Here is a 14,509-nt window from a genome sequence, read left to right on the forward strand (position 1 = left end):
GTGAATGAGAATTTGACACATGGAAATTGCCTTTGGTCCGGGCTGTTAATGGGTTATCGAATCCAAACTGGCACCCGATAGCTTATCGGCGGCCCATTACGGTGGATGCCACGTGTCGGTTACTCTTGACGAAAACACTTTCATGATGCGCCATTTATCATCATGGAAGGGGACACTTCTGTGATGATAATTTGAGTATTGTCATGGAACACTTCTACGACAGCACAGGTATGACTATCTTGATTCTGTCATAAAATCGTCACGGATGTACATGCTGACAGAAAACGTGACCTACTAGGACAAACATGTATCATCATGGAACGTTCTATTCACATTTCGACATGGCCCCCTTTATAAAAGTTGTTCCGCTAGACGAGATGCCTTGGTTTCTAGGCCATACGACCGCTCATGCGAGCGGACGCGGTCATATGGAACGACGTCTTTTGTCTTGTGTCTTATGGTGCGCCTCCTCCTGATTTCTTCTATCTCTTCCTTCACTACTTCCCATGTTCACACTTGATTTGTTCCCCTTTTTGCCAATTTCCTATGGAAACACATCAAAGAGATGATTTGTGGAATTCTTTTCATTCATTAGTAATTAGTAGCAATATCGGAGCAAATATCTTAGTTTTAATGAAATATCTCGGTTTATATAAAGGGTAAATGAGTGTAAAAATATCACTCATCGGATGTCTTGAATGTGTGAAATAAAATTGCTATGTAGTTGGCTCTTGTCTCGTTCACGATCTTTGTCCCTGCAGGTACCTATAATCATAGAGATCGAGCCACGGAGAGGCTAAGGGCAGAGAGACCGTAAAACACTATTCCGAACACCAGTGACATAAAGGTTTAGTATGATAGCGTGAGTCCTATCTCTGGTAATACAAGAGGTGTAGTCATTAAAGACCCGATGCTTTTGGCTAATTTTATCTTAATTACTGAGGCAACCTCGCGCGATGGATAGGACCTTTGGTTGGACAACTGACTCTTGATGTAGGACGCGTGACGGTCAAGACATAATTTGGACAGATCCCCCACTTCGATATGTTGCAAGCACATCTTGACGGGTGACTTTTAGAGCACAAACCAATATCATCATGATCTCGTTCGGAAAAAATGGTTGCAAGAATAAGTCCTCATAACCATGACTATTTCTATTTATAAGTGTTCGATTGTGCAACTTGATTTTGATATGGTTAGAAATTGTAATTTAATACTCTTGCAAAGCTTGCTAAAAACCCTTGTGCTAAAGGCGCACTTCCTCTCATGGGTTCGATAACTCAAGGTCACCTCTAGGGAAAAAGGTGAGAACCTTTCTGCTCCTTTACCGGATCACTAAAGGGACTCATCACTCATCCCCGTCCTAGAGATGTTCAGGCTGACGACGAACAACGGCAACACCTGGAAGGTCACCACGAAGATGATCAATGGCAGGCTCACCCTTGATAAGGGTTGGGCCACCTTCTGTGTAGCCCATGAGATCATGACGAGAGTATTGTCACCTTCAAGTTGGTGAGCTCGAACTTGAGGGTCCTCGTCTTCAACGACCAGGTTGTGGCAAATTGCTTGCGGCACCACAAAGCATTCAACATGGATGTTGAAGGTGTTGATGAGGGTGTTGCTGCTGCTGAGGGTGGTGCTGCTGATGTTGCTTAGGATGGATCATTGTTATCTATGCTATGTTAATCAACTTTGAAGACTATGTGGTATTGTAGTGATGCTATACTGTTTGAACTGCTATGGTGATGGTTATGCTATGACTAAGGTTATGCTTATGGTTTTGGTTGTGCTTATTCTTATGGTTTACGCTTATGCTTAAGGTTTATGTTATCGTTATGGTTACGCTATATATACCGTTGTTGTTGTTGTTGTTGTTGCTGTGTGTGTGTGTGTGTATTGGTAACCTCACCACTTCTAGAAGAGATTATCACATCACATGTGTAGTATTTAACCAAACAACAACTCTTTACATCTAGGGTAGAACATGCAGACAACCAAACACAAATTCTGATGTTTCTACTCAGTCAAAGCCAGAGAGGATGCGGACAAACAAACAATATGTGAAACTTGGTTTTGACCTGCATTCACTCGGTCAGGCTGAGTTGGGCCAGAGACACAAAGTGTCCAAAATCGATGCGAGTAACCAACCAAACACATCCAAAATCTATGGCCATGCACTTGAACAAGGCTCACATTGTATGCATTTATTCTCTGAGAAACTGAAAAAACCTAACACCCAGCAAAACAAGAAAAGAAAGAAAAAACCTAACACCCAGCAACAAGAAGATGCATCGGGGATTAAACAGCTAACATTTTCAGCGGGCTGTTGAGACGATGGAAGTTGTATTGCGGCAATGTTTTAAAGAGCGCGCTATAGAAAATAGCGGCGGGCCTCCAAATCAGTTATAGTGAGCTATTTATGAAGACGACCATTTAACGACACCCTACTGAAAAGGCTATAGCGGGGCTATAAAAAAGCTATAGCCGGCTATTTAAAACTAGGTATTGCGCTGAACAAGGTTGAAACTTGAAACGGAAGAGGAGGATGTTCCCCTAGGAGCAGCGCCTCCTATTGAGAAACAGTATAACGAGGCCAGCTATAAGCCTCCACAGCGATCTAACTGTCTCTGTCGTCGGATCCTCGAACCTACGATCGAGATCAAATTCGGGCGTCATTCCTCGCCCGCCCGCGTCGCGCGCCGTCTCGCGGGCCGCTGCTCCGCGGAGCAACCTCCTCTTCCTGTACATAATTGGGCCGGCCCACTTATTCCCACTCCCACGCTAACAGCCCACGTTGCCCAGCCCCCGACCGAACAGTTCCCCTCTGTTCCTCCGCGTCGCCGTCCTTCCTCCTCTCGATGCGGCGGCGTTACTCCCTCCTCGATGCGCTGTCGATCCGCGACATGATGCTGCGGGACTGCTTCTCCGCCGGTATGGTCCAACCCCCTCCCCTCTACACTTCCTCCATAGCCCCTAACGGAACGGAAGAGGCACCCAGCCAGTCTATCGAGGGGATGGCAAAGGCGCATGGCGCGGCGGCGGCTCTATCCCCCGACGGCGGGTACACGTCGGACACGCACGACGAGGGCCGGCCGCAAGAAAAAGAAGGAGATGGCAGACGATTCGCCGCCACCGACCAAGGTCCCAAACCAGTGGGTCGCCACAACTCCCTGAGCGACCGCGTCAGCGAGTGGGTTAGTAGCATTGACAGCGAAAGCCTCTGCATCGCCGAGGAGGAGGACGTCGCTGTCGACGACCAGAGCAAGGACCTCACGGACTACGTAGCCCGCCCGCGTCCCATCGTGGCCGGGGAGGAGTCAGGTAGGAGTGTAGAAAAGGGCAAGCAGGTACAATGATTCACCACTCCTGTTCTTCTCCATCTTGCAATTGAAGATTCAGGTAGTCCACTGCATCTTGCAATTCTTGATTCCTGGCCTTCTGCATCTTATTTCCTTTGTCCGTTGCCTCTGAATCTGATGTGCCGATTGGATTGACGCAGGAGGCCAGGAAGGCCACAAGTGAGGCATCCAGCTCGACTTCGCCATGCGGGTGCGCTGCACATTCCACCCATCGCCGGCAAATCATTCGTCAGCTGGGAAGGTGAGCAAGCAGGTAATGCCTTGCGCTTTCTGTTGTTCATTTTCCATTTCATTTCTTGATCAGCGTTCGCGTCACCACTTCAGAATGCTGTTATCTGAAGCTTATCTTGTTTTCTTTGACTCAAATATTATTGTGAGTACGCCATTATATTATTTGTTAGATTTTTTATCGATCTTGTTATCTGAAGCTTATCTTGTCACCACTTCAGAATGCTGTTATCTGATACTTTTCGAGACAAAATGACTCGTGTCTGAAACTTATGATCTCTCCAGTGTACTTACATTTTGGTAGCATGTGCACTTCATAATTATATTAGTAGAAGCACTGCTTATATTAGCAATTTATTAGTACATACTCTCCAATTCACCACGCCTGCACATTTTGACCGGTGTACCCTGATAATTTATTAGCTTTGTGATCGATCAACATATCGTTTAGAACCCAAATGTACTGTTATCTGAAGCTTATTGTTTTATCGGTGTAATTCGCATGCTGATGATTGTACTCTCCAGCTCTCCAGGCTTGAACATTTTCGTCAGTGTAACCTGATCATTTCCTAGCTTCTTCATAATTGATTAGACCATCAGATACTACATTGCCAATTTTTCGGTAAACTACTACAGTATCATTTTCCAATTTCAGGTATGAATATTGCTAAATGTAAAATTCTCTTGCGGGCGAGAATATGTGTTGTAAAAATTTTATGAAGTATTTGTAGTGCCTATTTTATTTTCTCAAATATATTAGTTTTTCCTCAATATTTCTATTTTTGAGATTTTGTGACGGGGGCCTTTGTGAGAGAACTTTTTGTAGGAGGCAAAAGTGGTCACGATCAATCACAACATGTATCCAACTATTCATCAACCATCCTAAGACTCATACACTCAGATCCAAACATGAACCAGCTACAAGTCCATCAGACCTAAGAAAAAAGATCAACACACTGCTTTCTTGCAATTCAGTAGGATTCCTCTCTTCAATTACATACCATGATTTGTAAAATGAAGGAGATAAGCATGAGAAGCAAGAAATCACAACACCATTCCAAAGCATTGTAAACAATTATATACAGATTTTTTCCTATCCCTAAAAATTATAGAGCAAAATTAGACGGGCGCGGCAATGCGCGCCATTAATGATCTAGTTCCTATATATAGCTTCCCGTTGGCTGTGGCGCAGGACACGAACCAAACACTCAAATATATCAGTCAGGCGTGAGGCCCCCCGGGGCTTTCAAGTGGCCGGCCACCACCATTTGTTCCCCGCCGCGGGCGAATAGTCTTCCCTCTGTCGGCGCCGTCCATGTCCAATCCGATATTCCAATCTCGCCAACGCAGCCGCAGCTGCTAGCACTGCTACTGGTGCAGTGGTGCTAAAGCAGACGGCAGGCCCTCCTCCAGTCGTCAGTCGTCACGTCATGGCGCTAGCTGCGCGAAAAGTACGGGCAGCAGTGCAGCTGGTTGCGCCATTGGATGTCCTGATGATTGAATATGTTTCCTTCCTGCCCTGCCATCATCTTCTCTGCTGGCCCAGCAGGGGTACAGTTCTTAGCGACTGCATGTGCCACAAAAAATATTCGTCAGATAGGTAAACATGGAGGTATTTTTCCTGGCCTGGTTCCATGGTGATCCATCTGAGTGCTCAGGGCATCACCACCATGGCCGAATAGAACCTAGACAGTGAGAGCATCTTTAGGAGACCCTTTAGGCCAACTCCAGCGCATAACCTCAAACGGACGTCCGTTTAGCCCGGATTCTGTCCGTTTGGGTAGAGCAATGAGATCGTATCCGGACTTGTCCTGAGATGCGGTGGTCGTGTACCTAACGCGCGGACGCATTCTTTGGCCCCATCCTGTCTGTCACGGCTAAAAATGCCCATATATTCATATTTTAATGCTCAAAACTAGTTTGCGCCTCCAAAAATTACTTGTCTGAAAATAAAAATAGTTTTACAACCCAATCAAAATTGTCTCTAATAAAATAGTTTTACAACTAAATCGAAATTGTCTTGAATGAAAATAATGAACCAATACATCTATTGGTTGACAATGTGAGTCCACATGTGCTCAACCAAGTCATTTTGAAAATCCAAATGAGTGTGTTAATCACGCAGTTCATGATGAAATTGAACGAACTGTTCAAACGTGGCCGGTTCTTGGTGCAGGGGCTCAACATTTTAACCTTGAAAATTAAATCCTTGGTCGAAGATGTTGTTATCACGCTCGTCCTTGACGATCATGTTGTGCATGATCACACAAGCAGTCATCACCTCCCAAAGCTTCCCTTCATCCCATGTCAGTGCAGGGTTCAGACGATACCCCATCGGGATTGAAGCACACCAAAAGCACGTTCCACATCTTTTCTAGCACTCTCTTGCATTTGGACAAATCTCTTTCTCTTCTCACCTTGGGGGTTCGAGATTGTCTTCACAAAAGTTGACCAATGAGGATATATACCATCAGCTAGGTAGTATCCTCCAAGCGTCGGCCAAAACTCCTATGAAAGCGCGGGCGTGGTGGCGGCCATGTCAAGACGTGGTTTGGTATGGACGGCCGGGGGTGAGTAGTGAGGAGGCGGCCGGAGAATAATGGCGGCGCCGGCGGCAGGGTGGGCCGAGGGAGAGCGGGTGGAGGCGTTGGAGGCGAATGAAGTGCTAGTGTCCCTGACAGGCAGGCCACGGGGAGGACAAGGGCGTGCGTCTAGCCCATCCGCGCAATGTTCGTTTCAACCCAAATTCGGCGCAAGTTTGTGCCGTGAATGGGTCAAAAAACGGACGAAATCCAGATATTTATTCATTTCGAGCCGCGCGTTGGGTTGCGCTATTCGTCTGTTCTACCACAAACGGACGCACCCGGGCGGGATGGGGTCGCGCGCTGGAGTTGGCCTTATAAGGCTAGCCCTTATAAGCGGTCTACAGTTCGCGTCGGAGGTGATATAAGGGGCGAATTTGTCTACAGCCGATTAGAAACCGTATGTAAAACTGTAAACTTCTGAAAAAATGTTTCACGCGAGAAATGAACGAGAAACACTAGAGATGATCATTCATACATACAAACAAAAGATGATCATTTATACATACATATAGTTCATCGGCGGCGGAAAGCGCGTCGGCCTACCCTGTCCCTAAAACTGGCCAAAATAGGGCTCACCGGTCTGCCCCGCGGGTGCGGTGGCGATGTTGTGGGGACGGCCGGGACTACTCGTCGTTGGTGTCGGAGGTGAGGTCGACGTACTTGGCGTCCCGCGATTCGCGTTCGCAGCGCCACTCCCCCTCCTTCTCCTTGATTTTGCACACCCTCGCGAGGCCCTCCTCGAACAGGACGTCATTGACCTCCTCCTCCCGGCGGCAACACTGCGCCAATTCCTCCTCCTCCCGCGCACTGCCCGCGAGGATGGTGGCCATTGCCGGGGGGAGGAAATCCTCCGGCCCGACGACGCCAACGCCCCGCCACTCCAGCTCCACCTCATCGAGCTCCATCTTCACCGCGCGGAGCAGCAGGAGCTCCTCCGGCTCCCTTTTCACCGGGGTGAGCGGCGTACGGGAGTTTGAGGCACCAGCGAAGGAGCTGCCCGCAGAGGAGGAGCCGCAGGACAGCTTGCGATGGAGGAGCCCCTGCCTGTGATCGTACTCCTCCGTCTCGCGGCGGAGGATAGACTGTGGCGGCGAGAGCCCGCGGTTTGTGTACTTTCGCCGACCATTTTCCTCGCGCCGTCGGCTTGGACGCACCGCCTCCGCTCGGGGTCGTCGCCGCCACTGGCGCCACGGCCCGCCGACCACATTCCGCGCCACATCGAGGAGGATTGAGGTCGTCGGTGGCAAGAAATTAGGGGAGGGATTTGGATTTGCGGCGGCGCGCGGATAGGGTTCCGACCCATATTCCAGCCGCAAACCAGTAGATATACCATGGGGAGGGGGGTTGCAAGCCACTATAAAATCATTTACGGACCGGACGACTATACAGACTCTGGTCTGGCCTAAAAAAAATTAAATCCATATAGTCATTGCAATTTTATAAGCCGCCCCATTTTAAAGGGTCTGTTAGAGATGCTCTGACACTGTCCCGATAACTAGCGTTGATCGTCTGATCACAGAGACGATGGGACCTGGGAAGTGTGCCATGATACGTAGCAGCGTGAACGATTCGTGTTTCTTCCTTTTTCTGCTTGTTCTATACTTTGAAGCTCTCTTAATGGTAGTCCACGGTATTATACTCTGCAACTGCAAACGCTGGGTATATATACAAGCGGTTCTTGTGCTTATTATTGGAGGGAAATCTATATCTGGATCTGTGCTCGTATCATGTATAAGATGTTTTGCAAATGCACACAACAAAAGTCGTTGTAGTATAGTGGTAAGTATTCCCGCCTGTCACGCGGGTGACCCGGGTTCGATCCCCGGCAACGGCGCTCGTCTGGCATGCATCTCTAAAGTTCGCATGGATGCTCTTTTCTGTGCGCTATTAACAGACGTCTGCATCCAAACTGGGCAAAATTTCTGAAACTCAACGGCGACAACAGTTCAGAATAACATGTTTGTGCTTACACGGGCTGTTGCGTCTCTGCTACTGGACAAGATTTCCACCCTATTGCTCTGCTTTGGGCACTTGTTTCCAGACCTGCTCTCAACATGTGTGCCACTGCTGCCTTGTGGAGTATATACCTGGTCATTAAGAAATCACACGATTTCCACTTTATTGCCGTGCTTTGTCGAGTTGTTTACAAACCTGGAAAGCACAAGCGAGTTCCAAGCCAAAAGGAGATACGCCCTGACTGGTCCTCGACGCTGGTGCTACATGTTGTGGCAATGTGGCCTGTGGGCCGACAAACGACCTGGAAGCGCCCCTGTTGGCGATCTTTATATGGCCTCTGTTTTCTTGTGCTGTATGTAGCCAGCTGACTTGTAGATAACTTTAAATTCTTTTTTTTTGGCTAGGCTATCTTTAAAGTCCTGTTTAAGACCTACTCCTATATTAGTTCTGTTGCTTGTGTTCGCAAAAAAAAAAAAAGTTCTGATGCTTGTGCGTGCACCTGCATTCGAGGGCTGCTGGGATGTATGAAACCAGGGGGTGCTCCCTTTTCTCTGAAAATAAGATGCCCAGATAGAGTTCAGAATGAACATCTGTGAGTTTAAAGAATGATTACGAATTCAGAATTGCACATCTTCGAAAAAAAAAATCTTCCAGAAACGTACATGTAGCTGTGACATAATGCTTAATCCGTGAAACAAGTAATACATCCTCTAGGGTTCTTGGCTTATAAGTAATGTAATAAAAACCAAAGAAACTATGTATGGGCATAACCAGTAACTTTATTCTATTTGAAGGTGATCCGATTCCGACAATACAACTGTTCCAACACAAGCAAAAATGTAAATTCCCTAAAACCACCAGGGCAGTTGTCCAGGGAAGAAGGTAAACTTTTAAGTTACAACGAAGTGATATTTCTCATCTCATCGGCACTAACCAAAACAGGAGTATTTCAGTATGGATAGTTCACACGAACAAGCAAACTGTATATGTATGCTACTGCCTCTCACAGTCTCACTTGCTCTTCAGAGCAGGGCCGTTGGTGGTGGTAATTGCACCCTTTGGTGGGTTGAGCTCATCCCAAGCCTCGATCCATGTGACCATGGCATCAGCAAGCTTGTTGAAGTAGCCATCCACCTTGCCCAGCTTCGCCCTCACCTGCTTGGCCAGCTCAAGGTAACACTTCTGGACAGTGGTGGCCTCCTTTGAGAGAGTCACAGACTGGAAGAAGGGGATCAGCTCCTCCTGCCAGAAGATGCCATTGTATTCCTTCTTTAGGTTCACGAACGGGTTGCTTGCTTTGCTGTGCCAGATGTAGGGCAGACCAGTCTTAATACCCAGGCTCAAATGATCAGTAATCACCTGTGTAGACAGAGAAAAGATAGTTCAGTACAAAGAATTCGAAACAGGCTAGATACAATTTTTAGCATCCGCAGTGCACTAGATATAACTAATTGTCCATGGCAACCAACCAACATGTTCAGTTTGCATTCATTGACATAACACCAATACAGTTTCAAAGAAAATGACAGAATGTACCTTGGTGCACCATCCAGCCCACATATCATCGTAGCGACCAATAGGCTGGCCATCACCCATAAGGCCAAAGTACATTGCAGGACCAATGAGCTCACGGTCAAACGCGAGGTTCATTCCACACATTGGAAACAAGGTACCCTTCGGGATTGTAAGAACAGCATCAACATACCTGGTCCCAAGAAAGAAACATCAGATCAGAAAGAAGAGATTGTTTAAAATATTGAAGTGCCAAATGTAAAATTCTCACCTGTTATTTCTCTCACGAGGCTTGACAAGCTGGGTAGGGGCATCATAGTCTGGAATGTTGAGCCAAAGCCCATGAGAAACAGCAGTCGGGGCACCCTCGCGAAGGCTGAAGGGGTACCCACGAACAAAATCAGCACCCTCACGGTAAGGGTCGTACAGAGTATTGAAGAAAAATGGAGTTGAAGGGCTCAGAAGGTTCTTGATGTGCTGCTCGAGTGCATTGATGTCCTTTCCTGATGGGTCCTTAGCAACCTGAGATTTTGTGAAAATAATAGGTTAGCAATGGGCTAATGGCATGGCATCTGCTGCATCACCAAATATACCTACCAATTAAGAATGGGAGACCAAAACAATGGCGTGTGTGCTAGCATGTCTGTCAACTAAACTACTCCAGAAAACTATTACAGAACCCCCTTGACTGCAGGTGATGCCATGAAAGAGAATATGGTGTACTATTTTCTAGGTAAATGAATGACAAATGCAGGCCAGAGACCGATTCTTACAGTTAGAACTTTGCTTTTGTACTAGATCTCTGCTTCATAGGCCATCTCAGAGATCCAACAAAATCAAAATTATTTAGCAAGTAGGTGGGACCCTCATGTGAATATACAATTGTTATTTTACATACCTTGTGTCAAGGTAGCTGTCAAAACAAACACCTCCCGCCAAGGTATGTTTTATAACTAGAGATAAATCCAACTAGAAGAAGGTATGTAGCCCATTAAAGAAAAATGATAGTCACATCTATCGCTCAGTCCATATATGCCATCACTTTAGGCTCCAGATCGATCCACACAAGATGCAATCATTTCAAAATTGTTAGACAATCATTTATTCCAAAGCTAAAAGTACTGATGAGGACCCTCAGACACAAACAAAAGATGCATCGGCATAAGTGACAAAGTAAGGCGGCAGGCGATACTTACAATTTGTACTGTCGCATTGTTATATATATGAGAAATTATTAATCCTACAACAATTGTGGGGTAACAAACTACCAACACCACATATCCATAGCTTTCAACTCCACCTCACACCCATCCAACTGCAAGGCCACCTCCAATGCTTGATACTCCCTCCGTTCACAAATATAAGATGTTTTAACTTTTTTCTGAATGTATATAGACACGTTTTAGTGTGTTTGTTCGCTCATTTCAGTCCGTATGTACTTCATACTGATATCCAAAACTGAACTAACATTGTTAGATCTAATAGATGCGACCATCGCGCTATACGGTGCCAACTAGATATATCAGTCAGTCATCTGGTGAAAAATTGCATTTACCTACCCAGATCACTTCCTCTCAAAAAAAAAATACCGAGATCACAGGGCTACGAATCACGTGATTTTACGCGCGAGCGAACTGAGCGATCATAACTGACACGAGTAACAGCGTAATGCAGCACCCCCCACGAAGAAATTAATGATAGATCTCGTCTTTCTCCTCAATCCCCCCAACCAGATCTGAGCCTCACCCACACCAAAATCCACCTGCCGTCCCGTGACAACATCACACAGTGCAGGACACTGCATAATTCCGACCAAATTCGAACGCGATCCAGCGCGCTCGAGCCCAATCACACAACTACATCGGAAGATTTCGTAAGCGAGACGGCGAGAGAGCAGACAGAGCACTCACGAAGCAGTCGTCGTCGATGGTGTAGATGTACTTCTTCTTGGAGACCATGTATCCGAAGCAGCGGCAGGCCGAGTCCTTGAAGGAGATGCAGGAGGCCTTGGGGCCGAGGATGCGGTTGACGTCGTTGCGGTTGTAGAGCTCGTAGTCGAAGCCCTCGGGCACCTTGATGACCTTGGCCGGGTCGCCGTCCTGCACGATGATGAGGTGGTAGGGCTGGAAGAAGGGCCGCCACATCTCCAGGAAGTCGAGGTTGCGGATAGTCGGGATGACGATGTCCAGCTCGTCCTTGAGCAGCGGCGTCGTCGGGGCGGCCATCGCGGCGAGGGGTAGGAGGCGGGCAGGGGACGGGCAGGCGGTGGTCGGCCGGGGTGCGGAGAGGTGTGGGAAACGGACAGGGTATATAAGGATGGAGGAGGCCGGGCGGGGGTTTAGTGCGGGCCCGGGCCGGCTGGGCCGGACAGAGTGGACCGGCCGCGGCCGGTGTGGGCTGCTCCTTTTTGCCTTTTTCCCTTTGCTTGTCATGGAAGTGAGCAGTATGCATGCAGTCTCAGTGTGGCCCTTGGTGAATCAGTCAGACTTGCCAGAGCAACAAATGATATGATGTCAGCTCATGTCTATGAGATTAGGCTGATTGTAATGGGTAATATCATAAATTAGTATCATATCTATGATACTAATGTATGATACTAGCTTTGTAATGCATAATAGTATTATCATATATAATTTTGTTTATTGTCATAGATGACACATAGTAGTATAGTATTTATTATGATACGGTATCATAATATAATACTCAATTCTCTCTTTTTTTTTCATTTAATTCTATGCCACATCATTTAAATTACTAATCAGTAACTTCAAAGTCCTAGGCAACAGAAATAGTTCTTGATTTACTGTGGACAAGGCGCCAGCATCTCATCTCGCCTACTTAAAAAGAACTTAACGTTTTGTCGTATGTCTTATCTTTCGTTCACGAAACACTCACCCCAACCTCTACATCCAGTCTTTTTTTACCTTGCCTGATTATCCTCAAATCAAATTGGTAATGCAATTGATGCATATCAATCGGGTGGGGTAACCTACGTTCTGTTTGGTAAACCAATAAATCATGACAATTTATTTACATTTTACATCTTCCAAAAATAACTTAACCTTCGGGTATTTCTCATGAAGCAATCACGGTGATTTAGTTGCCTTTTTTGTAGCTTTTTTTTGATAAAGGACTTTTCATTGAATAGATATATCGTGATGATACAATCGTATTGAAAGAAAGCCCAGCCTCTACATAGCTAGATGCACACAGTCAAAAAGTTCAGAGCACTCTAAATTGAAATAATTCGATACAAAGCCAAGCAATAAATCATGTCCAGCCTAGGAAGCGGTAGACCCTATCCGTAAATCACACCGCCATCCATGTGGGTAGAAAACCTCCCTGGCCGTACGCTCCAGCCGTGTAGACGCCATCATAAAAAGGTCCCTGTCCTCCGGCTTCTGCAGGATAGACCGCATACGGATCCATCGTGTACAAACATGGATAACCTTCGAAGTCGAGGTTGCGAGCAGCAGTCCTACGCATGGCCTTCACCAAAGAATCCTCGTCGGTGACTGCAGATCCGTCAGCCCCAACATGATGATGCCCGCTGCGCCTCAGCGGTGAAGGAGTAACATCGGCCTCGAAGCCCATCCCGTCGACTCCACAAGGCACAGATGGTTGTTGCAGCGTCGAAGAAGAAGAAAGAGGGGGCTGCCCTTCGGCCTCCATAAGTCCGGAAGCCGGCACCCCCCTGATGCCGGAGTAGTGGAAGATAACGCACGAAGCACCTTCATAGCAGACTCCTGGCTAGCTCGAACGGAGGGAGAGAAGATGACACCTCGTCGGGTCGGCGAAGCTGGAGTGGGAAGTGATGGCGACGACATTCATCGCCTGTTTTGTAGCTACAATTTATTTTTTCATTTCAGAGAGCAATCATGGTAATATACAACGGGCATGGTTTAGATGTACTTGTGTGCATGAAAAAGGAGGCATTTCATGCCCATAAGAAATCACATCTTCCTAAACTAAAGTTTGACATGAAAACATTATACCTTAGTGGCCCAACCTTCCCTCCCCACGCAGCCTCCATGCCAATTCCTCAAAAAAAAGACAATAGCCACCATGCCATGCGTTGTTACTATCATCAGCTCATGGCCGACGGGGCTGCCGCACCGCCTGCCCGCACCTCGACCCAACGCTCTCCCTTTAGTGGCTCACCACGTCACCACGCTCGCCACCAACTCTATCATGGCATGAATGCCTCTGTGCCATTTCCACGATTGTCATCAAGTAGTTGCGGCCCTCGCGTTCCTCTGCGGTAGATCAAGCTCCAAGCGCGCAGTAGTCGCCGACAAGCAAATAGACAGTCGACACCGCCTCTGTTTGGTTTGATCCGAAAAATCAAGGGAAATAGTTGCTTGAGTTTCTGTTGCGATGATCCCTCAGATCGGTCATTTGAGCGGAGCACAGACAGCGGTAGGGCCCAAATTGAATTCAATTCAATAATGGGCTCCGTCCCAGGTTGTTTTATCCCCTTAGAAAACTACCATTATCATTAAAGGGATTTTCGCTACCGGGTCAAAAAAAATTAACAAGCTTCAATGCGTTGATTTATGTTTTAGGCATTTATTTATTCCAGTGCGCTTTATTATCATTTAAGGTTTTATAATAATGCAAATGCATGCTTAATAATTTGAAATAGCCAGTGAATACATTATTACTGTGCATGAGTGGTCGCCCGTAGCACGGGCATTCATCTACTAGTACAATGGTACCAAAAAGTGCCAAATCTACCGGATGTTTGCGTACAGAGAAAAGCTACGGGGATTTTACTTTAAAACAATCCCATAACTTTAGCGTCGTGCACCTCGAGTGCCAGTTCGATTACTTGAAGATCACACATTACAAGGGAAGGGAGGGCACCTT

The 14,509-nt window shown here is 46.8% G+C and overlaps 2 protein-coding genes and 1 non-coding gene across 4 annotated transcripts; 2 read left to right on the forward strand and 1 right to left on the reverse strand.

Moving 5' to 3' along the window:
* Positions 1–2,794: 2,794 nt before the first annotated feature.
* Positions 2,795–4,360, forward strand: LOC125541245. Of its 2 annotated transcripts, none has more exons than XR_007297471.1 (2): positions 2,795–3,612; positions 4,113–4,360. XR_007297471.1 is itself a non-coding variant. In XM_048704703.1 (2 exons), exon 1 carries the CDS (start codon positions 2,859–2,861, stop codon positions 3,354–3,356), a length of 498 nt encoding a protein of 165 aa, XP_048560660.1. In that variant the 5' UTR covers positions 2,795–2,858; the 3' UTR covers positions 3,357–3,399; positions 3,500–4,360. The 2 variants fall into 2 exon arrangements, 1 of the variants encoding a protein (XP_048560660.1); XM_048704703.1 differs by having other exon boundaries at positions 2,795–3,399; positions 3,500–4,360.
* Positions 4,361–7,934: 3,574 nt separating this feature from the next.
* Positions 7,935–8,006, forward strand: TRNAD-GUC. Its single transcript has one exon. It is a non-coding gene; the product is annotated as a tRNA-Asp (tRNA).
* Positions 8,007–8,887: 881 nt separating this feature from the next.
* Positions 8,888–11,934, reverse strand: LOC125536240 (UDP-arabinopyranose mutase 3). The gene is made up of 4 exons (XM_048699425.1): positions 11,551–11,934; positions 9,912–10,162; positions 9,665–9,833; positions 8,888–9,487 (listed from the first exon to the last, which is right to left on the reverse strand). Exons 1-4 carry the CDS (start codon positions 11,863–11,865, stop codon positions 9,140–9,142), a joined length of 1,083 nt encoding a protein of 360 aa, XP_048555382.1. The 5' UTR covers positions 11,866–11,934; the 3' UTR covers positions 8,888–9,139.
* Positions 11,935–14,509: the final 2,575 nt, after the last annotated feature.

The sequence above is a fragment of the Triticum urartu genome, chromosome 2 (genome assembly GCF_003073215.2).
Source record: "Triticum urartu cultivar G1812 chromosome 2, Tu2.1, whole genome shotgun sequence".
NCBI lineage: Eukaryota > Viridiplantae > Streptophyta > Magnoliopsida > Poales > Poaceae > Triticum > Triticum urartu.

Coding starts and splice junctions, on each gene's coding strand:
- LOC125536240 (XM_048699425.1), bottom strand. CDS start 11,865: ATGGCCGCCCCGACGACGCCGCTGCTCAAGGACGAGCTGGACATCGTC. Junction 10,163..11,550: donor CCATCGACGACGACTGCTTC/GTGAGTGCTCTG, acceptor ACAAAATCTCAG/GTTGCTAAGGACCCATCAGG. Junction 9,488..9,664: donor GGGCTGGATGGTGCACCAAG/GTACATTCTGTC, acceptor CTGTCTACACAG/GTGATTACTGATCATTTGAG.
- LOC125541245 (XM_048704703.1), top strand. CDS start 2,859: ATGCGGCGGCGTTACTCCCTCCTCGATGCGCTGTCGATCCGCGACATG.